General features: G+C 39.9%; 1 protein-coding gene across 1 annotated transcript; it reads right to left on the reverse strand.

The window, feature by feature from the left end:
* Positions 1–320: 320 nt before the first annotated feature.
* aspm (assembly factor for spindle microtubules) lies at positions 321–26,042 on the reverse strand. Its single transcript, XM_036587321.1, has 30 exons — positions 25,640–26,042; positions 24,224–24,367; positions 22,113–23,565; positions 21,392–21,460; positions 21,184–21,285; positions 20,468–20,614; positions 19,236–19,472; positions 18,923–18,990; positions 18,678–18,819; positions 18,430–18,560; positions 16,452–16,627; positions 16,101–16,246; positions 15,871–15,956; positions 15,120–15,329; positions 13,800–13,998; positions 13,508–13,656; positions 13,258–13,386; positions 12,977–13,171; positions 7,974–12,326; positions 7,695–7,844; positions 7,343–7,509; positions 7,083–7,242; positions 6,168–6,377; positions 5,459–5,608; positions 4,335–4,526; positions 4,011–4,203; positions 3,758–3,912; positions 3,383–3,559; positions 3,117–3,289; positions 321–1,628 (listed from the first exon to the last, which is right to left on the reverse strand). Exons 1-30 carry the CDS (start codon positions 25,934–25,936, stop codon positions 1,526–1,528), a joined length of 10,263 nt encoding a protein of 3,420 aa, XP_036443214.1. The 5' UTR covers positions 25,937–26,042; the 3' UTR covers positions 321–1,525.
* Positions 26,043–26,475: the final 433 nt, after the last annotated feature.

A 26,475-nucleotide genomic window follows, 5' to 3' on the forward strand; every position in this document is an offset into this window, starting at 1 on the left:
AAACCAGCCCACGTTCTAGTCCAGCAGGTATTGTAAAGGACATAACCATGACAACAGCAATGAAAATGGTGGACTATGTACAGAAATGTACTGTTCCAGGTGGTGAAGGGGATGTTGGCACTTTTCACATCCTTCCCAAGGAACCGAGCTGTCAACAGGCATGGCTAAAGTTGGCTTCCTATTTACCAGCTTCTTAACCGAATGGTCCATTGCACGCAAACATACTGAATGTCTGATTTTCTGCAGTTATTGTATTTTTAAATGCATGCTAACATGGTCAATGTCATTGAAAAGTCAAAAGAATATAGTAATGAGATCCAGAGATTTTAATAGTGGCCCCACAACCATCACTCTGTAACACCACAGGGTAGTCACCCTTCGCAATTACATTTCTGGGCTAAAACTTCTTAAGGAAATGGAATTAAATGTGGATGGTATAGCTCACTGCAGCCTAAAAGGTCAAGCATTTTGGGGGAAAAAATGAGAAAGAAATCCATTACAATTTACTAATTACTTCAAACTGCAATCAGACTACTCAAAAACAAAATCTTGCTGCTCATTAGTGTAACACTACATTACTCCTTATATCTCAAACAGATCTGTACCAAACGGGAAGTACAGGGAAAGCCCAACAGACCACTTCAGTAAATTATTTTGAAAGAAACAGCCAATCACAGTAAACATAATTTAGGCCTGTTATTATCAGTTGCCTTTAAACAAGGCACAGCCACCAGTGCTGTTAAAATTAAAATGGTGAATGGCTGTTGCTGTTTGAAAGCAGAAACGAGCACCTAAAAACCATCCAAAAACAGCTGCCTCAAAATAACATCTTTAGGAGTAAAAGGTGAAGCTTACAGAGCTGTTCCTGAAAGAAGAGAGTCTTTTTAGGCGAGGCTCTCTGACGGTGGTGGAAAGTAGTTTCCTGTGTTCATGCAGTATCACCCAAGTTAAACAGTCAGCTTTTGTGGTGAGCACAAGCATTACATAGTGCAAATTACATAAAAGGACAGGGATGGATAATCTGACCAGAGGAATTTCAAATACATCTTGCATAATTAGCACACAAAAGAACTCACAATGTAATGCAATACACAATGCAATACAAGTCATTACAGAAAAAAACATAATCACATTACTCTAACATGTCCTGTACCAAGCTGCCATCATCACTGCACATCATTAAGCTTTTCAAGATCACATTTCCCTCTGAATCAAATAATGCTTCATTCATACAGCCAAGAAACAAAAATAACTGCGTAGCAAAGAATTTTTATTGCGTCATCATCCACTACTAATTTTGTAGCTGACTTTGTTCCGACTTTCAAATTACACAGAACAATATCTGAAGGTAAAAGCATCATCTTCAAAGCTGATAACTGAGAAGGACTTTTTTGGAAGGGTAAAAGCAAAAATATAAAGCATTATTTTACAAAGTATGTACAAGTTTACTTTGTTAGGCAAAAGACAAAAATGTTAAAATAATATATACACCATATATACACACACAGATTACACGTCTACATTCTTAAGGCATGAGGGCAAGAGCTTTGACCAGCATCTGGATGGCACCAAGAGGATCGACAATATCCTTCATCTTTCCTCTGTGAAGAACCCAGTCCGGTGCGAATCTGGTGAAGATGAGGAATCAAAGAGTCAACCGGTAATAAAAATCAACCAAATGTTTCAAATGCAGAATAAGTGACGTGCACGTTTGGGTGGATATGTCAGCACTTATCACAGAGAAACAGCTGCATGCAACAGGGGTGCACTTACAAAGTGTGGTAGGTCTGCAATATTTTTTTCTAATATTTGATTGATTGTGTGAATTAGTAGTTATTGATTAATTGGCATTACTATAACCTGTAAATGTGAAGGGCACTGTTCACCAAGAGCTAAATTAACACTACAGGACAATGTCCATAATTTTGAGCTATAACCTGGCTTCTTTTTCACCAGCTTCTTATTTGAATTTTCTGTTCCACCTTAAATGGTGCAGCAGATACACTGTGGCACCTGTAAGACACCAATTTCAGCTTCATCAATATATTGACTGCTCTGCTGCTTCTGAATCGACATCAGCATGTTGAAGGTAATGCTGTGGAAAGCCAAGTCAGACTTGCATATGCTGTGGCAACTTTAACCTTCATTTTAAGTAAACTGGTACAACACTAAGGCCTAATCCCATTTCTTCTTTTTACCCCTACCCCTTGTTTTCGAGTGTCATCCTAACCCCTTGAAACTGAGTTACAAGGGGTAGTGGTGGAAATCTTGCCCTATGAAATGGGACAACCCTCAAATTAAAAAAAAAAACTACTAGTGGTGCTCTGTAGGCGACCCGGCCTGTCTTTAGTGATAGCAAAGAAAAGTTCACCAACCTCGCCACTCGGCTTTAGTTACATTTTGGGCATCATATGCTTTCAAAGAGGGGGTATGAGACAAATATTTATCATCACCCACCTCTAATTCTTTGGTGATATGAAGCTGAAGTCAGCTGTTCATCAGCTTCTTGTTCGAATTTTCCCGTTCCACCTTAAATGGTGCAGCAGTTACATTCTGGCGCTTCAGGCGTTAGAACTGCTGGACTATTTAAGGTGGAACAGGAAAGTTAGCTAGCTAGCTACCGAGACATCAGCATACTATTAGCGATTTATGCTTGTTATGAAGAAAACGACCATAATACATTGAAATGCACATCACGCAGGCATATAGACTCTAGATCACACGTGTCGAGCTCCAGTCCTCACCTGCCAAAACACTGCAGACTTCAGCACAAAGCCTTATTAAAACACACCTGATTCAGCTTATCAGCTAATTGGCAAGGCCTTCATGAACTGAATTCAGATGAATTAGATGAGAGTAAACACAAATCTCCACAGCACTTTGGCCCGGAAGGCCCCAGTTTGACATGTCTGTTCTAGATTACAGTCATGATTTCAGTTGTTTTCTTATAAATAAAACACAACTGAAACCCAACCCTCTTCCTGGTGATCTACCCTGCAGTTCAAACCCTAACTCAACACACCAATTTCTAAAGTTCACATGTTCCTGCCCCTGTTGATTAGATGGATCAGGTGTGGGTCAGAAGACCTCCAGATGATCATTCTGCACACACGTACCTGGCCACTGGCTTGGATTTCTGAGGAGTGGGTGGAGGAAGGAAGCTTCCATTCAGCGAGACATTCATCCTCTGCTTTACTTGGGTTCTCTGGGCATCCATTTTGTATTTTCGAAGCGTAAGCCGGTAGATGCTGCAAATGCGTTCTGAAGCCTTGGGAAGCTTTTTCACCCCCTAGACAACATTGAAAAATTAGAAAAACAAAATTAAGGACATGCCAGTATCAAAATTAAAACTTTGCATACTAAAGATTTCAGGACAACACACCACTGCCCGCTCTTGATCCTGTACCAAAATCACCAAAAGGAAGCATGCTTTGGTAAAGATGCTGCCCCCTTTGTCTGCAACCTTATCCCCAGCCTTCTCTCTGTAAATCTGGAGCAGATCCAGGAGTGTGTCCACGGAGTCCGGGACTTCATAAACAGCCTCTATGGTTTTGTTGTACTACAGAAAAAAGCGATGCAGGCAGCTAATTAATAAAACAGCATTTGGAATGAACAAAATTCCACAGATGTTTCTGAAACAAAAGCACTGCACAGTGACAAAAAGGACTTGAACCACAGTGAAAATGGTACAAAAATAGGTTTTTAAAAAAAACAAAACACAAAAAAAAAGTCTGTCCATACAGATGCGAGCACATACTTTAGATAAATTGAGAAGAACTTGGGTTGCTAAGGTGATGATCTCCATTGAAGGCACACTCCGGTTGCAGCTTCTTATCAAGGTGAAGATGGTGTGTGTCGCTCCACTTTTCACAAGACGCTCACAGCACTCTGGTGAAAGTCTGGTTGCAGTTTCTTCAATCAAAACAACACAGTATGTTAGTTTGTGCCCTCATTTTCAACCACGTGTGGTTGAAGTGCAGTCTTACATTATGAATGTATTAATATATTACCCAAATGCCTCAAAGCAGCAAGAATGTAGGCATAATTTTGATATCCAAGCAAGTAACTCAAGGCAGTCGCGGTCTTGTTACACAGTTTGTCTTCTTCCTTGGCTTCTCTGTTGACTTTCCTTAAGCGATGTCTGATGGAAATGACTTTCTTTGTATCATGAACCTTTCTTGAGCAATGACCTCTCCAAAGTGCCTTGAGAAACAGAAGGTACCAGGTTATCAGGGCATCAGGTTACATCATTACAGCTTTATAACAATGGCATACTAAACATATGAGACCAATATAGGTGGTTGGGGGGGTGGGGGCACATCATCACCACATACCTGCAACTTTGTGACTCCTTGCTGCTGTCTTTCTTTCCTACGTCTCAGGAGGAATCCTTTGGCGGCACGTTGGATAACAGTAGCAGCTTGATTGCGATGACCTAACCAAGCCTTAACTGCTCTCTGCATGGTGATGATCTTCTGTCTTTGCTCCAGATATCTCTTCCTCTGAATTTTGGCCTTGAACCATCGCTGTAACAACACACAGATATATGAGGATTACACACAAGGTAAACAAACAGCTAGTGTGTAAATGAAACACATTTTTATTAGTATTCTGTATCAACATCTACAAAGCAGGTCTACAAAAAGTGTGTTTATAATATGAGTTTCAATGGTAAACACACTGTTACAGTCAACATCAATCTGAAATCAGAAAAGATTCTTCTTTCTTAATAAGACATTTCTGAGTGAAACAAGTCAGACTCTGATGGTACTACATATATTTTGTACTAAAATAGTACTACAATATTTTGATGGTACCTTTTTTGTAGTTTCTGAAACACAATTTTGTTGAAAGCTTGATTTTATTTTTTGAAGACTTTAAGACTCGAGTACTTGCTGCTGTGATATAACTAGCTATAAAAATTTTATTTTTATTTTGCATTTTTTTTGCTCAAATGCTTAAATGAATGGTCAGTTTAGTCTCTGTGTAAAAACGGAAAAAGCAAAACAAAAGAAAAAAATGAGGTAAAATCTTTGAAATGATTCAAATAGTGTACTGGCAGAGGTACATTATTTCAATCATATTTCATTCCACTCATACTGTTGCTATATCCAACAGCTTGATTGAATATTGCATTTTATGCCCATATTATCCAGCCCTACTACAGACTTTTCAAAGTGAGTATAACTATGTTGGTGTTGCTTGTATGCCATCAAATTGATGTTCTCCACTAATGGGCTACACCTCTGGAGCTACAGATAAACCAATACAAACTCTACATTTGCAGCTGTTAAATTGCTAATAGTAAACCAATCTAACCTCTTCTTGTCTGGCATAAAAGCAACCTATTGCGGCCCTAAGCTTGGACATGCTTCACCTAAAATGTGGTAAAAACAATGCTGACACTGCTACACTGAAAGAGTTTGAACTTAACTTTAATACAGAAGGTTACCAGTACCTGGATGTAAATGACTGAAGAGATCTGCCTCTTGGCTGCTTTCAGTGCCCAGTGTGCTCGGAGGGCTCTCTGGATCCTCACGGCACACAGATTATGGTAAGCAGCAGCAATAAAACGATGGCGCCTCACAGCACTGGCGGCTTCCTTTGCCTAAAGATGAATTGTAAGATACAAAACATAAAAATTTAAAAGAAAAAAAATCTTCTGCCTTAATGCAGTTATAGTTCAAATTGCCATTTTTTAAAAAAGATCATTTTCAAGTAGATATTAACTGTATGAGGGCTGAAGTGAGTGTAATAAATATTCATGGTGAGTAATATCATACTGCATGTGGCACAACATGAGGCTGTTACTAATTCCCACAGCTTTTTCAACAGCCAGCTGAGGTTAATGATACAAGATTTAATTTAAAATTCAATTAATTAATTCTTATATGACTGACATTCTGAATTTGTGCCACCACTCAAACATTGCTCTCACCAAGATACTTTTTATTAATGGTGGTGTTGATGGCAGTAGCAATGACAGTATGGCTAACACAGACTTCAAAGAGAGACAATATTTAAAGAAATGCTTCACAATTATATTCTTTTTTCCTGTCTGAGATGCATTAGGAACAATTTCATTTTACTTCTGAGAAATGTACTCTCAAACATCTGATCCTTTCACAAAATGTATTTAAATGCTTGATATAATGCTAAGTGTTTACCCGTTGCCTTGCGAGCCAGCCACGGCCAAAAGCCTGGATAGTAACAGCAGCAGCATTTCGCCTGCGCTGATTCTCTTTCTCAGCTTTGGCAAGCTGTAACGCTCTGAAATGTCGCTGGAGCTTAAGGACCACAGCTTTCTTCTGATTGAATGTCTGTCGTTGTCTGTAGCCTCTGAAAGCGGACTGTATCACCACAGCTGCATTTCTTTCCTGCGCACAGAGAAATACAAATACTAAAGTGATGTCATGTCTCTACAATGTATATTATTGCTGACTGTATAAAGTATATAAAGTGTTTTTTTAATAATTCTTTTTTACTGCTGTAATCTTATGTATTTGGGTTTTTATCTTTTTATTTTAAAACGTTTAAGACAATACATCGTTGAGAATGAGCATTCTATTAATTATTGCTCTATTATTGCTCTGTTTGAGCAAAAAGGGGGGGGAGGGGGTCACCACACAACAACCCATATGAGCATGTTCATTAGTAAGTTGTGCAACATCAAATTTTAGCTCAAAATACTATGGAAATATCAAAACATGAACCCAGAACTGATAATTCTCTACACCCCTAGTCAACACCACAACAGTTACTGGAATACACTGAAAGATATTACTCAAAATAACTGGCAATGACAAAGCAGATGTTCACCAGAATCCTGTGCCAAGCTGCCAACTCTTGTGCAAATGAACTTTGAATTGGACAAACAGATCACAACAATATTTAACTACATAGTCTGAAATGAGCATACAGAATCGTTTACTCCACCAACTTTTCAACTCACGTTCTTCCAATCAACAACATTTATGAGCAGTCGATCTTAATAAGCATTCCTAGTTTTAAAATGTTCTTTCAGTGGAGAACATTTCTTCTGCTAGAGGGGAGTAGAGAAATACTAATGGAAGGACGATTACCTTTTGAACTGACTTTCTGACCCTAGACCCTCTCCACAAGGCCTGTACATCAACAGCTGACTTTCTGATTCTGAGGAAGTCGGCTTGCTGTTTCCTCGCAATCAGAGTTTCCCTCCATCTTTGTTGAATGACTCTGACACTGTGCTGGATTGCCCGAAATCTGAGCAGAGAAGCAAATAAATAAATACAGCAAAAAACTTCATTAAGTAAGCAATATCAAATAAACAAATAAAATGTAAAAAATAAACACCCAAATGTACCTGGCTCGCTGAAGTCTTGTTTGAAGACACCGATGGATGAATGCTATAGCAGTTTGTTTTGAGATGTAGTCATGTCTAGCTTGGCATCCTCGGAACCAGGCTTGAATTGTTAGTGCAGCTCGTGTTTGTGCTTCGAATTTTCTTGTTTGGTAGGCACGAAATCCTGCCTGTGAACAAAAAGAAGACAAAAAAAGGAATGACTGAAATGCTGAATTTAATTATTAAAAAAAAAAAAACCCATTCACTTCAAAAAACATTCTAGGAATGATCTAATTAGAATGGTTTCTCAGTGTGTGTGTGTTTTTTAATCATTATAATGATCAGAAGCGCCACTATAATCGGTCAGCTTTACCTGTATAAGAATTGCAGACCTCCTCAGTTTTAGGAACTGTGTCCGCTCTCTTTGGCAAAGTTGGTAAGCTCTGTAACGACTCTGAATAACATGTACAGCTGTCTTGAGGTGCTGAAACTTGCGTCTTTCAATCATTCCCCTGTAAAAAGCCTGAGGGAGAAAAAGGGCAGATATCTAAATAAGATGGATGCAAAGTTACAATAAAATGTGAAAATATTTCCCCTAAATCATTTGACTGCAAAATGATTGACATAGATAAGCAATTACAGAAAGACTAACCTGAATTGTGACTGCACTTTCTTTCATTTTTTGGAATCGTCGGTATTCAATGAATCCACGAACATGAGCTTGAAGGGTCCGAACACTTTCCAGTGTCCTTAGATAACGTTGTCTCTGTTCCAGTTTTGCTCTGTAGGCCCTGTAGAACGTCTGTACAGCAACAGCAGCAGTCTGGTGTCTCAGATAAGTTCTCCTGGCTGTCTGCATTCGGTAATGAGCTTGAAGCTTCATAGTACATGAACGCAGCTTCGTGTAGCGGCTGCGGTGCACATGCATGCGTAAAACGGACTGAATCTTGACAGCAGCACGTCTTCTTTTTGCTAGTCGCCTTGAAAACAATCCTCGCAGAGCGCACTGCAAAGTTAGTGTGGCTTTCTGAACTGCTTTGAAGTCATTTCGCTGTTTTTGGACTAGTTTGCATGATCTGTACCACTGCTGAATTAGCACTGCAGAATTTCTCGTCCTGGCATACTGTAGCCTACAGTAATGTCTCCTATAAGCAGACTGAATCAACACAATTGCAGCCCTCGTCTTCAAGTAGCGTCGTCTTTGGATGGACATCCTTAGGTACGACTGGACTGTCCTTGCAGCTTTGATCCGTTTCACCAGGTCCCTTGCCTGCTTACCTCTAAATGACTTCTGCAAGCATATGGCTGCATCCTTTAATCGCTGGTACCTCTGCCTTTGCTGACGTCCAAGCTTCCATGCTCTGAACCTCTTCTGGAGAGCACTTGCCGCCCAGTACTGCCTCTTAAACACTGATCGTTGCTTGTGCATTCTAAACACAGCCTGAATGATGGTGGCAGCTTTATTCATTTCTGCAACAGTCCGTCGAACAGAGTACCCCCTAAATGCTGCCTGGATTAGTATGACAGACTTTCTCACCATTAGATATTTCTCACGTTCAACTTTAACCTCAACATAGGACCTGTAATGTCTCTGTATGATCATGGCGGACAGCCTCATGGCTTGGTACTTCATTACCTCCCTATGTTTTCTGAAAGAAGCCTGAATCAGCGTAGCTGCTTGATGTTGCTGAATAATTTCCCTCCTGACTTTCTGACCCCTGAAGAGGGCTTGCAGGGAAATGGCAGCATGGCGCAACTTCAAGAAGTCCCGTCTCTGCTTTCTGGCAGCAAGCATGGAGCGATATCTTTGCTGAATGGCTATAGCGGCATATTTCATGCATAAATACCGAGTCTGAGCACAGTGAGCCCTGTAAGCGCTTTGTAGGACAATGGCAGCCTGATGCTTTTGCTTCAAAGCCTGCCTGGCCTTCATACCACGGAATGCGGCCTGCAGAACAGCAGCAGCCCTCTTTTTCTCCTTAAAGGACTCCACATCTTGCTTCATCATTCGATGAGCTTGGAAACGTTGCTGAACCGTCCTGGTTGCCCACAGTAGCTTCTGGTAGTATCTTTTGATTATGAGCTTCCTGACGTGGGACTGAATGGTTATTGCAGCTTCACGCTCCATTCGCATTTGTCTCCGAACCTTCATTCCTCTGCAAGCTGCCTGAATTGCAATCGCAGCATTACGCTTTGCAAGGTATGCTTTCCTTTCTCGCCTTGCAGCCAAAACGGCCCGCCACTTTCGTTGACAAAGCTCAACTGTAGTTTTGATGGACAAGAAGCTTTTCCTTTCTTTGTAAGCCACGTACCTCCTTTGAATCACTGTAGCAGCGGAATGCAACTTTGTGATTTCACGCCTTGTCCGGTTCCCTCTAAAAACAGCCTGGATAACTATGGCACTGTGATGCAGCTTTAAAAAGCTTTTCCTTGCTTCTTTTCTTTTCAGATGACACCTGTATTGTCTCTGGACGAGGACCGCAGCAAGCCTCATTGCTCGGAAGGCCATTCTTACTCTGTACATTCGGTACCATGCCTGTATTACTGTGGCTGCTTCATGTCTCTTTTGGAGCTCTTTTCTGACACTCATCCCTCTATATGCAGCCTGCAGGGAGATGGCTGCTTTTTGCATGGCGCAGTACCTCTCACGCTGCTGTTTTGCCAAAAGTTTAGCCCTGTATCTTCTCTGTATGATGATGGTTGCTTGTTTAAGGGTCTGATAATCATTGTACTGCTTATAAGCCTTGTATCTCCGTTGGATAACTCTTGCAGCCATTTGCATCTCTGCAATCTGTTTCCTTGTCCTCATGCCACGATACGCTGACTGGATACACAGAGCTGCTTTTTTCATCGCCGTATACTGTTTCTCAACAGCGTTCTTCATCTTGTTGGCTCGAAACTGTCGTTGTATAACGTAAGCCGCCCATTTTTGTCTCCTGTATTTCACAAGTTGCGAGTGTCCCCGGAAACAAGCCTGAATTATTGTTGCTGCAAGACGCATCTTTTGAAGATCACGGCGAACTTTCATTCCTCTGAACCCAGACTGTATAGTTACAATGGCAGTTTTCATTCTTTGATAAGATGCACGGGTGCGCTTTCCACAGATGTGTGCTCTGTAACGTTGCTGTATGATTATGGTGGCACACTTGGCGGCCAGATAGGACACTCGCGCCTTATACATCCTGAAACATGCCTGAATGACTGTAGCAGCTTGCTGCTTTTTCTTCAGTTCTCTTCTCACTCTAGAGCCTCGATATACGGCCTGTAGGCTTATTGTTGCTTGTCTGAGCTGAACATAGTAGTCCCTTTCTGAACACCTCAGGATATGTGCCCGGTAGTGCTGCTGAATGATAATGGCGGCGCTTTTTTGAGCTAAAAATTTCTTACGGCACATAAAGGCTCTCACAAATGTCTGAATCAAAGTGGCTGATTTGTGCTTCTTGACCAACTCACGCCTCGTTCTCATGCCACGATACGCTGACTGGATACACAGAGCTGCCTTTTTCATCGCCATATACTGTTTTTCAACAGCGTTCTTCATCTCGTTGGCTCGAAACCGTCGTTGTATAACGTATGCTGCCCATTTTTGTCTCCTGTATTTCACAAGTTGCGAGTGTCCCCGGAAACAAGCCTGAATTGTTGTTGCTGCTAGATGCATCTTTTGAAGATCACGGCGAACTTTCATTCCTCTGAACCCAGACTGTATAGTTACAATGGCAGTTTTCACTCTTAGATAAGATGCACGGGTGCGCTTTCCACAGATGTGTGCTCTGTAACGTTGCTGTATGATTATGGCGGCACACTTGGCGGCCAGATAGGACACTCGCGCCTTATACATCTTAAAAAATGCCTGAATGACTGTAGCAGCTTGCTGCTTTTTATTCAGTTCTCTTCTCACTCTAGAGCCTCGATATACGGCCTGTAGGCTTATTGTTGCTTGTCTGAGCTGAACATAATAGTCCCTTTCTGAACACCTCAGGATATGTGCCCGGTAGTGCTGCTGAATGATAATGGCGGCGCTTTTTTGAGCTAAAAATTTCTTACGGCACATAAACACCCTCACATATGTCTGAATCAAAGTGGCTGCTTCGTGTTTCTTGACCAACTCACGCCTAGCTTTCATGCCACGATATGCACTCTGAAGCACAGTTACAGCCTTCTTCATCGCCAAAAATTCTGCCTGGATCTTCCTTCCCACTCTGAAGGCCCTGTATCGTCTCTGAATGACTAAAGCGGCATGCTTCAAAGCTACGAACTGTCTCTGCATCACATATCTACGATAGTGTGACTGGATCACAGTAGCACACTGATGAAGTTGGTTAATCCTCTTCCTCTCTGCTCTCCCCCTCCACAATGCTTGAGTTTTCACAGCAGCATGTTTGAGAGCCTGGTACTCCTTTCTTAACTTGTCTCCAACTACTTTAGCCCTGTACCTCTGTTGGACAATCACCACTGAACGTTTTAAAGAGAAGAAAAATCTTTGAGCCACAAATCTTCTGTAAGCAGTCTGGATCACAAGAGCAGCCTGATGGCGCTGGGCCATTTCAGCACGGGCCTTCCATCCTCGAAATGCTGCCTGAAGAGTTACTGTCGCAGACTTAATTTCTAGATACCGCCTCTGCTCTGCATTCCTTTGCAAGCAGGCCTGATACCATCTCTGAATGATGACTGCAGATTGCCTCATCTGACGAATCTGTTTTCGGACAAGCGAGCCCCTGAAAGCACTCTGGATGACAATGGCGGATTGATGCTGTTTCTTTAAAGTTTGAAACTTGCGCCTTTGGCAGTTACCCCTGAGCCATGCCTGAATGTAGATGGCTGTGGATTTAATGGCCAAATACTGTCTTTGACATCTATGCATTCTGTACCAGGTCTGTATCCTCAAAGCAGCAGCATTTCTCTGCATCATTTTTCTTGCAAGCCAGTTTCGAAAGGCTGTCTGGATGATAACACAGGCATGATTCTTCTTTAGGAATGTTCGAGTGCTCCATCCCCTGTAGGTTTTCTGTACAAGAAAGAAATTGTAATACGTGACTTCAAATTTCAGATAAATAAAAATACTTAAATTTCAATGGCTTTATGCTTGTGGATAGTGTTAGTCAACACTACAGAAATATTATCTTGGCAAATCTTAAATCTCGTCAATACGTCTAATTTTTCACATTATGGTTGAAACTGTTGTAAAAGTATAAGATGACAGAAGAACTAGAAGTTATTTTTTTTTTAACTTAGATAAGCTGGCTTATTCAACTAGCACAAAAGTTTCTTGTTTGACAATGCAGGTAATTTTGCTTGTTTCAAGAAATAATGCTTGAAACAATCAATGTCATGTACAAACAGAAATGAACAATTTTGCCAGATAAAAATGACTAAATAAGTTGAATAATCCTAGAGTAACAATCTCAAAACATGAAATATTAGACATATCAACTAGGTATAAGATGATTTCACTTGCCAAGATATATATATATATATTTTTTTTTACAGTATAGGGTAGTAAGAAACAAATCATGCACATAAATAATAAAATGTTAATTTCTATATACGTAATAAAAGAAAAAAATTAAGACAACGACATTTACTTATTGTTACTTGTTTTAAAAGCAGAAGAGATATTTCATAGGCTTATTTTGGTCAATAAAGGATAAGTCATACCTGGATTAAGACGGCAGCTCTGTTTTGGATGGCAAAGTGCTTTGCCTCTTTCATCCTTCTCAGCTCTCTTTGGGCAGAGTAACCTCTCCAGAAAGCCTGAATGGTAGTTGCAGCCCTATTGTGTCTTTTTAGCCTCCTCTTCTGTAAAAAGCTCCGCACCAGAGCCTGAATTTTACATGCAGCCAGGTTCCTTTGCTGTTCATGAAAAAGGTATTAAAGAATAAGACAATTTCTAAGATACAGAACACTATACTGTAAAGGAGTTTGGCAATGCACATTACCTGATTAAGCTGGATGTCCTTCTGCAGCTTATACCTCCTCCATGCACTCTGGATGACTCTGGCTGCTCTAGTCTCATTCCGGAGATCCAAAAGTCGAGCACAAAGGAAGGACAGGTAACAGGTAACCACCTGAAGAGCACAAAACACGATACTTTTAGGACCTATCTACCCACAACTGATCCATACTGCTCTTAAGCATTATCACATGGGTTGGTGGTCTCAGATACAGAGATGATTTTAGAAAAAACACCTTTTCATTTGGGATTGTGTTAGACATATCCTCTGGAGAGATCATGGCAGGAACTCCTCCAAGGTAAGATACAGCTGTGTTCACCAGCTGGAAATTACCCTTCTCATTCTCAAGGAGCTCCCGGAAATCTACAGGTGGTGATCCTGGGCCTGAAAAAAGAATTTCTCAAACTTAAGTCTAAGACCGTTCTTAATTGTAGAATAAAACCGATAATATAAAAACTGATCACAATCAAGTTAGACACCTCTTCACTGAGTACTACAATCAAAACTAGAGGGAGAAGAAATGCTACCTTTTTGCTCCAAGGAATCAAAAGAGCAGTCAGAGTCACTGGAGGAGTTGTTTAGCTCCACCTTGCCACGAAGGTCACACTCAATGGTCTGTGTCGTTTTCTGCTGAATGCTCTCAGCTAGCAGGCAGTTTGGATGGTAGTGATGAATGAGGTAGCAAAGAACTCTACCATCAGAGAATGACACTGTGAAGTTCTCAGCCTAGAGGGAAAGACAAAGGAGACAAGTGTAATTATACAGCTGAGGGTAACAATTGTTTGGTATAAATCATATGGCAAAATTGTGATCAAAGGGCTTGAGATTAACACTAGGGCACTGGTCACTGGAAAGTTTGTGCTGGACAAGTAGATGATGAACTTACTTGTTCAACTGGACAAACTGCATTTTGCAGGACATTTCAGATGACGTCATATGACTTTACACATTAACATCACGCACAGGCTCAAAAAAGAAAGTCTGGTTTGACATTTAGGTTTCAAACGCAAAAATGAAGATATGAAGGCAATAATAGATAATCCACATCCTCAGATGTTCATCAAATTTTGACTGTTCTCTCTGACAACTCTTTCAACGTGCTCACAATCATTAGCTTAGGGGGGTGAGGGGGCCAGTCTTGTCTTATATTACACATCTCCAAATCCCCAGAGCTTACAGTGAAGCTTAACAAGAGTTTATAAATAACCCTATATAATTCATAAATAACCCCAACCGTAAATGTGCAGGTTTCCCAGCAGAGTTGCCTTCAGAGGTGCATTCATAGTGGCTACAAACCGTTTGAGTGATGAAGTTTATCAGACCCGAGAGCTTCACTTCAGCAGCAGCTAAGCTAATCAGTCATAATGTTATTGAAACCTCCAAAACCTGACCAGGTAAAGCTCAGAAACATGTCAATCCAAAGGGCTAATGCTAACATGTACTAATGTGTAGTCTCAGAGGGAATCAAAATTTATTCCTGCTTGAAGGGAACAAGCTATAGTGAATAACAAAGGATGTTTTGCGTTTGTCTAAGTTATATAAAGCACAATTCTGTTAATGTTAACTAGTTAGCGTTTCATTACTTTCACTGACTGACTGACTGTTAAGACAGACAGACAGACAGAGAGAGAGAGAGAGAGAGAGAGAGAGAGAGAGAGAGAGAGACCTAATAATACTGACAAGGTGGTTGTTAAAACCTGAGACAGGAACACCATGTAAATGGAGTAGGCTAAAAACTCTCTCTCAAAACAGAAAAGGTAGAAGAAGCAGAGGACTGAATTATTTTCTCTCAATAAGACAATAATGAAGCATAGCAAATCCATGCACTACAAACCATTAGAACCCACCTTTAAATTGTAGAAGTCACATACAGCATTGACCCAGTCCATTAGCAGAGTTAGTTTCTCACTGGGCTGTTCAAATCTTGGACTTCCTTTTGAAATCTTCACAGCACATTTATCAGCCTTCAACCAAGCCAGCTTCTGCTTTGTCCTCCAGGTTTTCTTGAGGAAACTGATTTCATCTTTGAGTTGCTCCTCATCAAGCAGAACCTCAACCTAATTGAGTGTATACAAACCATCACTGTTAGTAGTTGCCTAGTACAGCTGAATGAAATGACATGCAGAGTACTAACGGAGTAAAAATTCCAATATGTATAGAGAAAAATGAATTTGAAACCATGTATTGTAATTCAGAACTACATCATTGATGAATCCTTTAGTCTCTTCTGAGGGTCTCTCATTTACCAGCTTTCGTGGAAACCAAAATCAATAATCAAAACTAGGCATCCGGGGGAATCATATCACTCAATCATATCAATCAAGACACTTTTAAAACACAAAATATCAAAAATCGAATTGAATCTTAACATCAGAATAAATAAATAAAAAAGTAATAAAAACATTCAGCTGTACCATGTTGTCTAGCTATTTCAATACATAGTACAGTAGTGTTTACAGTATAGTAGCATACCTACAGAATAGCAGCATAAACAGAACTTACAAGAAGGTGATGTGGAGACTGGTGTGTGTTTATGAATTTATAAAATCTGACCAAGTCATAATATCACACAGCATTAAGCAGAACAAGTCAAAGTACCTGAAAAGTAAAGATGATTTTCCACAGGAGGTTAAGGGTCTTCTCTCTGTGTCCATCTACTATGTCCCTGGAGTCAATGACGGTCCCTAAAAAAAGTAATTAAGCTGGTCAGATGGATCATTTACCTATTTTGCCAGAAAACTATGGTACACATACGCATATATGGGCATCTGTATGTTTAAAAGGATGACTAGGTAAATGCTTAAGTAAATGTTTAAACATTTCAGTACCACGCTCATCTTTCAGGTCGACCCCTTTTTCTTTGAGTGCTTGCAGCGCGATGTCAACATTATGGACTTTCTGAAGACGGCTAATAGCCGGCATCCGCAGTTTACTCGACAGAGACCAGTCTTGAGTGAAGAGCTCCATGACACGTCTGAAAAATATTCCAACAGTAGCAACCATTAAAGTAACTGAACATGAAGGTGATTTTTTTTTTGTGAACGCTGCACAACTTTGACATAGAACTGCTCAGACAGACACCCACATTTGTAGAATGCCCGGTGGAAGAGCACCAAAGTAGTGAACAAACAAACAATGCTATAATAAATGAAGAAAAATGCACATGTTCTCAAACATACACTAAGCGGATTCCACATCTCAGATCGACAGCAAGATTCTGCACAGCAAAGCTGAACTCGGCCAGGGGAGTCTGGACATGAGACACGGGGAGGCCTAAAAGGTTGAGATGGCGAGAGAGAATGCCCTCCCCACTGAGGAAGTCCCGTGCAAATGCCAGCAGCAAATCCTTAGTTGACTGAGGAGAAAAACACAACACAGAATCAAAGCAGACAAATTATTATCAAAACTCAGGCAAACTCAAAACAACTACATGAATAAATTAATAACATTTATAAGCTGACTGTACTATGCAGAACTGCTGGGATAGGCTCCAGCTCCCCCCCCTGCAACCCAGGATAAGTGGCTTAGAAAGTGTGTGTGTGTGTGTGTGTGTGTGTGTGTGTGTGTGTGTGTGTGTGTGTGTGTGTGTGTGTGTGTGTGTACTATGCAGAGAGCTTCTTTATTTAATTTCCAGACAAAATTCAGACACTGAAGTTGTTCATTTTTCCATGTCAGGAAAAAAACAAAATGTGACCACTCGGTCTTTGTCTTTAGTACAGCTTCTGTTCTTTTCAAGAGACTTGCTTTCAGTTTTTCAAATAAATCTGCAGGCATATTCTTCCACACCTCTGAGGTTCAGTCTTAGGTTACGAGGTTGGCTGCACCAGTAATGGTGAGGTCTGGACTCTGGGGTGGCCAATCCATTGTTCTGAGAACACCAGCAGCTTCTTTGTTTGATTTATCCGTTTTCTTTTTTTTCAGCAACACCTTGACAGCTACACATCCTTTCACATCCATAGCGCTGAATTGTCTTATCACAGTGGAAGGATGGACAGAAACACCTGTGCATTTTTAGATCTAAAGTAAGAGTGGAGGTAAATTTTCTCCTCTCTCTCAAAGACCAAGGCTTCAAACACTGTTTATCTGCCACTGACCGTTTTGGTGGTCTATCAGGTCTTGCACAGATGTTAGGAGTCCCATTTTCTCTAAATGTTTAATAATCTTTTAAACTCCAGTTTTAGAAACTTCTGTTTTTCTTTCTTCTACTTATTTTCCTTTGACTTTCCACTTCCTTGTAGAAGTGAATTATTTTATATCTAATCTAAAAAAAAAAAAAAATCCTTGCACTTAGTGGCCGTCGTGACTGAAAACTAAATAAATGAAGAATGGTCTCTGACTTTTACACAGCAGTGAATTTTTCTATGTGTTATGGAAATATTTACACAAGTGATGCATGTTTTGTAAACCTGTGAATTAACCCAGAGAAGAATTTTGCATTGGAACACCATAGATTAATAAATAAACAAACCATATTCCAAAACTTGTTCAAATAGATAATACAGATTTTGCATTAATTCATTATGGCTTAATAGCACTGGGCTATGTTGAAACAAAACTGCACCACACAAAAGGATCTTAGAAAGGAAACACTGCCATGTACTGTTCATATCTCAGTTGCTTTAGAGATTTTTTAAACAGATTTCCTCATAATTAGATGGTTAAGATGCAAACAAAGTCATTCAAAGTGGTTTGATGTGAAACGCTTTGTTCTAGATAAACTTGCAGAGTCAGAATTGTTCACAGTGGTAGTCATAGGAACCAGACATCTGAAGAGTTTAATACCTCCAAACCTCCCTCACAGGAAGTTACATTGTTGCATTTTTTTTTTAAAATACATTATACATGTAGAGCATGCAGGGTGTTGTAAGGTAACAGTCCCCATTTTTTTTTATATTTACTTCCTATAGTATCCTCAACATTACATACAAACATTCAAAAGATATGTGTAGGTTCACTGGTTGTCATGGATAGTAAATAAAATGGTTCCTTTCACTGAGAAGAAATCAGTCAGTGAGTTTCTTTACAGTGAACCGTGTTAACCAGAACACTCTGAATAACTGTGCATCTCAATCATCTACTCATCTAGAAATGGTGAAAAATCTGTGGAAATCCTCATCCCCATGTAATAAGTACCACAGTAACAAAAACTTAAAGAACCTTGAATTCAGCATCCATGCAGAACAAACATGGGTCATGCTCAATCAGTCTGGACTCCTTGGCCTTGTCCAAAAAGCACACAAGCAAGAGCAGTTTCTTTAGAGTGAATCGGGATAGAGTCTCCTCGTGCCCTGTTGTGTACAAAAATAATAAAGAAATAAATAAATAAAAATACAACAGGCAAGTGTGTGAAGCATTATTTGAACATAGAGAATGAAAAAATAAACTCCAGCTATAATGAGAATTACCATCTCTGTACAAGTGGGGAACTTTGGGGTGTCTGAACTCTGCAGCAATATCTGGATTCCAAAGCAGCCGGCCGAGTATGAACATGGCCAGGCCCATGACATCACTGTTGCTCTCCAGGGGAATCAATTCTCCAAAGATAGTCTGGAATAGGAGTGTACGTGGAGGGATTTGTAAGTAAATCAGCACTTAAAGTACTTATTTTAAAATTTCCTGATAGAATCCATAAACCTCAATGGTAAAATACCTCCAGGCCGATTCGTAGCCAAAGCGGATTGTAGGACAGAAGCCAATTTAAAACCTTTTGTCTTTCACCTATGAATAAGACAAATGCAACTCAGCAAATAAAACAAAATAACTTAAATGCATAATTTAGATGATCAAATGAGCTGCAGTAATTAGTGACTAGCCTAAAATATATATAATATCATCAAAACTAGACACACAATCGGAATTGTACACATACTGATGTGCCTTAAGCCAGGTAAATTCTGACATTCAGCTTAACTTAAACAACTTCAATACTATATTCAGTTAACCTTCTTCTTCTGTTCACATACCTATATCCTTCCAGAGGTGACGATCCTTGCGTACGAGAAGTCTCTTGGCCTCTACTTCCAGCTCTAGGCGCTGGATGGCCTTCACCATGCTGTCGGATGTGAACAGCTGGCAGGCTGCGCGGCGAAGACGGTTCAGGCGCCGACGAGCTGTGTAGGTTCTGAAGGACATCTCCTCCTTGGTTGGTGCTTTGGGTATGTTAAACTTCTCTTCTCCCATAGTCAGAGATAAGGCATTCACTAAAACAACCAAAAACATCTTATCATAAAATCTCAGAGCTACAATAAAGCCTGACATGGTTCATCAAAAAAAAAAAATAATAATAAAAAGAAAAAATAATAATAATAATAATATAAATCTAATTTACACAATTTTTCAACACACCCATGATGTGTATGATCAGCCAACACATGCTGCTTCTTTAGCTTTTCGCTAGAGCTACAGGGATAACGTTGCTAACAAACACTAGAAGTCAAGTCACCCAAATCCTGTCAGCAAATACATCCCAAAAATTCCTATCAACCAGCTCACAGTTCATCCAGGTCATCATTAAGGTTGTGCAGACCTGTCAAGTAGCACAGACTATAACTTTACGTGAACTATAAAATTAACAAAACTTCACTGTATAGCTGATTGCTGCCTTTTTATAGAAGTATTGTGTTGAATTCCTATCCTTGTCACGCAGGTATAAAGATGCTAGATTACGTTCATGGTTTCTGTTGTTGCTATTATATAAATAATTGCTAGTCTTTAATTTCCAAAACTAAAGATGTTTATAAATAGAAACAACAGAAATTAGAAATTGGGTATGTACTTTAGTGCCCATATGCCTGCTTGATGTGTGTGCATGTGAAGCCAGGATTTAAAAATGGCTCACTGCAGTGTTCAGCTATAGAGTGAAACTTCAAAGTTCGCAGTAAGTCATATTGTCCACGTCAAAAAGTCTGCACAACCTTAATGAAGACCTACAAGTGGTTTGAGCAGGTTGAGAGAAAATGTAATGTCATGTATTTACAGAAAAGACTTTGCTGACTATGGACTTGTTAGTAACGTTAGCCTCAAAGCTCCAGCAATAAACGAAAAACAAAATTCAGACACCAAACATGTCTTGGCTGATCAACTACATCTGGTGTAAGCGGAAAATAGTATACATTTTTCACCAAACTGTTCCTTTAAGGGTGAAACAGTTAATGAATAGCCTGAATAATGAATAACTGCTAAACAGACAACACACCTTTGGCGACTTCCGTGGTAACTTTGAAGTCATCTGGAGTGAGAACATAATTCATCCACCATGTGAACCCCCTTTCCTGCTTCTCAAGCCATCGCTCATCATAAAACATGTTCTTGGCAGCAAATGGCAGAGGATGCCTCGGTATGGCTGTTAACATTACAAAATAATACTATATTTAGAAATCATAGATTTAGAATTGAGAAAAAAAAACACAAAAACACAACAACAACTTTGAGCAATAGTACTAAACTCCTTCATTAGCCACAGGTCTAACAGAATTCCTTTGTCACTGTAGTAATGGAGCCAGTAAGTCTCCCACTACTATACGTAGCAGTGGAGGGCACTCTAAAGAGCATATTACTGTAGCATTACAACCCAAGTTAGAGGATCTCAATACAGTACTCAGGGACACAGTTAGCCCACCTGTAGTTTTATTCTGTCTGTAAGCACACACAGAACTGAGGAGTGCTGACTTTCTGGAACTAGAATACAACAAAAATGTGGACTGGCTGAGGATCTCTAAGGACTAGATATAGATTTCTGGCCAAGGAAATGAGTAAAGATTCAGATTTTGAAAGAGGATGGATGCTGACACAGTGAGGAAATACAAGCAAAGCAAACAAGCCAAATATCAGACAACAAAGTAACAAACCTGAAAGAAAGAAAAAAAAATATATATGAATCTGAAACAGAATAGAAACGGAATTCATGTATACCTGTCTGTGTTGGCTTTATGAAGTTAAGTCGGGCCTGTGCCACAGCTATAACCTTCGATGTTTTTACCGAGGAGGTGCTGAATGACTTTAAAGACTGTCCTCCTGTAAAGACAAGACACACATTTTTATAAAGTAATAGTGCTACATTATAGCTGCAGAATGTGCTTAATAGCAATATCGACTGAGAAAGAATAAAGTCTAAAATTACCCTGTTGAGTTGACTTTGGGCAGGACTTCTTTGGGGGTACTTTTGTGGACTTCCTTGAGGCTGGTGGTGCTACAAATAAACAAATCGCATATATTACACAGATATAACATCTTCATATCTAGCAAGAATTTTATTAGTTTGCTAGTGTTTCATAAAAGATGTCATGGCTGATATAAAGGCCTCAAATTAATATTAATCAAATCCTGTTCTCAGAATCTTAACAGAGTAAAAACCATGTCAGAAATAAAATGAGGCAACATAGATTTGTGGCACTCATTTTTAAAAGGGAAAGTCCACTGCTATTGTCCATTAAAATTTTCACTAAATTACTAAGATGTAAATGGTGAGAGTGGTTTGTGAAATGGAGTACTGTACGGAAAGTCACCAATTTAGATTAGAGTGGTGGTGACAGAAACCAGGGGTCACGTTGTCAACAATGCAAGTATAGCCATTTTATCTACCATCTAAAACTGACTTGTGAAACTGCACGTGTTCTGTAATGTTGTTGATGGTAAACTAACGTACACACACACACACACATCAGATGCTTCAGATGTCTGGTTCCTATCACACCAACAAATCTTCCAAATGGAGCATTTCACATCAAATTTCTCCAATTTAATTTTTAAACGTCTTAATGAATTAATTATACAAACGTTTTTACACTTAATGCTAAATTTACCTGTGATCTTCACACAGAAAACACTTTCATTTTCCTTACCAGTTGGTTTGCATCCTGTCCTTGCACTGAGCCTCTTCTCAGGACATGGTTTCTTGGATTCTTGGGCCACAGAACAGCCTTTTTGGACTTGGATGGATTTTGCTACATCTGAACAGTCTCTTGAAAATTCTTCACTTTTTCTCTTTTTATTCTGTTTTGATACCTGACTGTGCACAGGAAATGAGTCCAGAGACACACAGGATGGTAACATCTCAGACGTGGGTCTGTCCACTGGAACTGTAGGATTAAGGTTAGCATCAGTAACAGAGGCTGGTTGGAGCGGCACAGAGAAAGTGGAGGTGGACTGATCTTTGAGGGCCGGTTGCTGTGTCATCAGACGCTGTGGTGACACCTGTGGTGAAGTCACTATAAATTTGAATTCAACATCTGTGTCACAGTTGATGACAGGTAGAGCAGAGACCCCTTGAGATAAGACTGTGTTTGACTCTGCGTTGCTAGGATCTGAAAGCGAAGACGTTTTCTCCAATAGTCTACGCCGGGAGGTTCTTATTTTGCGTGTGCCAGGACTGTGCTCAACAGTGGCCTCCGCTTTGGCTTTGGTGACTGTAGCAGAACTAAAAAGTATCTTCTTGGATTTAGTGCCTTTCTGATCCTGTTCATCATCTAACCTGTTGTAAGATTTGATAACTGTGGATGAGCAAACAGCAGTGCTGTGCATGAAGCCATCATGACCTGACTTGTCATTTAAGACTTTGTTCGATTTGACAAAGAAGGTTAGCCTTGGCTGAGCAACATCAACCTGTGGGGGAACATTCTCAACCGCTCTTGTGGCAGCTTCAGGTTCACAGTCTGCATTTAAGTGTTCGGACTCCAGAGAATCAGAGAAGTTAAAGCTTGAGCAAGCATTTGGTGGGCTAACAGCATGAGTCAGGTCAGATTCAATGACCGCTAAAGCATCTTTCACAGACAATGTTGGTGTTCTTGGTTCTTGGCTTCCATCGTTAACTATTTTACCAATGACAGGAAGTGGACTCTGAAAGCAGGATGTCAGGGGATTGGAAAACGTCTCTGGAGTCCTAATAGGTGAGAGCGTCTTATTTAACACTCTGACTTCTTTAGGTAGAGGCAAACAGGAGCTATTGGTCTTATCTGAAGCGTCTAGAATTTTATCAGCTGGAACCAACAGAACAACTGGAGAGTTCTTATGAAGGGGCAGGTTTTCTAAGTTAGCCTGAATAGATTTGGGTAGATCTTGAGGAATCAGAGGACAGGCAGACAGGCCATTTCTATCCTTGCTGCCACTGGATCTGCGAGAAGACCTCTCCTGATTTAAGGGTGACAGTGGGTTTGATCCTCTGTTTCTTCTGTACTGTGGCTGTCGAGAGACATGAAATGTCTTGTTGGCTGACTTTATTGGCATGGTAGCCTCCTTGACGCCTTTTGAGACTGTAGAAATGTCTCTCTTGGATTTGATCGAATCCCATAGACTTTTCTACGAAAGCAAGAGAATATCGGTCATTATTCAAATACCACTAGGCCTCATTTAACTTGACGATAACGGTAAGGTAAATGGAAACAGGACACTGGAGCTGAATGTTTCCTTATTTCCACATGTCTAATTAACCTAAGCTCTCAGAAAAACAGGTATGAAACTGCCACTGGGGCAGTACCCCTCTTACCACTGGGGTGGTACACTCAAGGGAACATCTTAGTACCTTTAGTAAGGAAACAACTGTACCATAATCCATTGAAATGATATTTTCTAAGTTGTACTAACTCCACACACGCCGTCTCATCTTTAGGCTTTTCATTTTATTATTCTGTTTTAAAACATTAGGTTATGAAAAGGCACACATGCACACTTTTCCATTGAGAAAAAGCTTATTTAAGGTACACAACTGTACCTTAAACCTACTGTTGCAGCTTTGAGGGAACATTTACATTGTTTGTACCCTGATGAACAAAAAAAATGTACCTGCACAGAACCTTTTTTCTAACAGTGTACAGTATTTCAAAATTGTGGCAATTTGCAGATCAGTCTAATCAGGCATGCAAAATAAGGCAGGGACACACTAAACTGTACAGTGACCTGGCCCACTGGCCTAGATCACAGAAAATACAATAAAATTCATAATGAGAGAAATGCTTACCTTTTTCTTTTTTGTAGCCTCTGCTTTTCCAAGCAAAATTGCTTGATGTTTCACAACACCATTGGCAACAAAGCTGAGCAGCTCTCTCACACCACCTTCTTCCACAGGTGTCCATGTTACAGTTATAATGACACTGTCTTCAGGCTATTAGTAGAGTAATAAATGAAAGGAATTACACGTGCTGTCTTAAAGTGGTGATGAACAAATCTAACCTTGAACATGTGAAATTAGAGCTGCCTGTTAATCTTAGGATGTCAGGATGTGTCCATATTTTCACTTTATGTATAATACAGTCTTCGCAAAAAAGGGTCTGATATAGCATCAAAAACATTTCTATGACTCTTGTAACAATAGCCAAGCCTTTCCTGGTGCCATATAGAAGTATGTTTTTAAATAAATAAATATAATAATAATAATAATGATTTCATATTTATTTATCATTGTCAACAACTGTGTGAATCATATATACAACATGAAATATCAAAGCCACAAAAAAAGAATAATCACATGTAACGTAAAGGTTTCTAGACAGTTACAGGTACTACTGTGCGATTATTTAAAGTCATGTTACAGTTTATTGTTCAAATTATTCTTGCACCTCACAACCAAAATCATTTATGGTTGCTTTATGTGCTATCCTGAGAAAAAGCAAAAACTTGTAGAGGTGTCCTGTAATTAATTACTTTTACTCAGCCGACATTTTGACAGATGTTTTTTTTCTGAAGTATAGTCAAATGAGAGTACTTCTGCTCCAGTTTATTTGTGATTGAAAGATCAATCGTTTTTATATTTAAATGGCAATTTAAGAGAGTGTAATTTTCAAACTGCAAGAGCTGCAATTTTTTTTTTTTAAATTATAACCTACATTTTCAAAAACACTCTAAAGTTTTAAGAGGGGAAGTTTAACCTAATAACACAGAACTTGAGAAATGACTGTAGGTAATTAGATCAATTAAAGGGAACCAAACCTCCACGTTTTGTGACATCACAACCACAACTTACTGGCAGTCTGTCACAGTACATTAGTACTAGAAAAGGTCGATATTGTGGTCTTCTTGAGAAGAAATCACAGATAGCTAGGTTATATTTCCCAAATCGTTCAGCCCTAACGTTACTCCGAAGTAACAATACTTTTACCTCCGTAAAGTAACGTTAAGCTAGCTAGGTTAGCTATGTTATGGGTTTAGGCCAAGTTACTCCACCCAGCCCTGCTCTCTAGCCAAATTCACTTAAGACTAACAGCCAAATTCACTTAAGACTAACAGTCAAATTCACAGTCAACACTTTGAAACTCCAACGTTTAACGTTTGCTGACAATTTGTTGGGCCGCATTAGCAACCACTAAAAAGGCTAAGCAGTGCTAACTAACGTTAGCTTTGTGAACTCAGACAGTTAGCAAAACGTTAGCATACTCACTTGGATTGTGAAGGATGTCGGATCCACTGAGAAGCCTTTGGACGATGAAATTTTATCCACCGTTACTGTCGTAAAAGCGTCCTCGCAGGGGTTTTCGATGCGTAAAGGTAGAGATCTTGATGAGCCTAACTTTATCGTGCCAAACGCCACGAAAGGAGACCTGGAGAACTGGACCAGGCTGAGGACTGGAACAGACGCCTCGTTTTCCTTGTTGGTTTTATCACCGCTTCTGCGAGAAGGAGGATTAAACGTTGGACTGAAATCCAACAAACCCGCTCTCGCAACGTCATGCGACATATCCCCGTTCTACGTTACTCTTTCGGACCGAACACAGTAAACATCCTCCGCACACTGGCTTTGTTAAACCCTCCTCTGACACGCGAACCGCACTGGACACTTCCAATACCAGCTAGCTTATCTGTATACTGTATTTTGAATCTGATGCCGAAACGGTCGACCAATCGCATCACAGCAACTACATTGGTCTGTCCAATCACAGAGAGGAAAACAAAAAACAGCCTATCAGAGTTCCGCGATGAGTTTAAACGTTCACACGCCACGCCCACAACACGGGCAGTTGACGCCTCATTCAGATGATCACGTAGGTCCAACCGCATGGCATCACCTGTTGAAATACTCTCTATGCTTCCCTGTAAACCGCTGAGACTTTTTCAGTCTACACGTTTTTGACATTTTTAAAGCAAAAGAAGCAAGACAAGCTAAGGATATCCACGAAAATAATAAAATAAGACTAGCACGTTCGTTTTCAAATGTGTTAAAATTGTAGTTATGTCAAATACAATCACTCAGCACTCAAAACAGTCTAATATCGAGGC

Source organism: Colossoma macropomum, unplaced genomic scaffold, assembly GCF_904425465.1.
Source record: "Colossoma macropomum unplaced genomic scaffold, Colossoma_macropomum, whole genome shotgun sequence".
In the NCBI taxonomy this organism is placed as follows: domain Eukaryota; kingdom Metazoa; phylum Chordata; class Actinopteri; order Characiformes; family Serrasalmidae; genus Colossoma; species Colossoma macropomum.

Excerpts from the sequence above, each read along its gene's own strand:
- aspm (XM_036587321.1), bottom strand. The coding sequence starts at position 25,936 with ATGTCGCATGACGTTGCGAGAGCGGGTTTGTTGGATTTCAGTCCAACG. Across the intron at positions 24,368-25,639 it reads CGACATCCTTCACAATCCAA|CCTGAAGACAGTGTCATTAT; the intron begins GTGAGTATGCTA and ends CTCTACTAATAG. Across the intron at positions 7,845-7,973 it reads AAAGTGCAGTCACAATTCAG|GCTTTTTACAGGGGAATGAT; the intron begins GTTAGTCTTTCT and ends TTTCTCCCTCAG.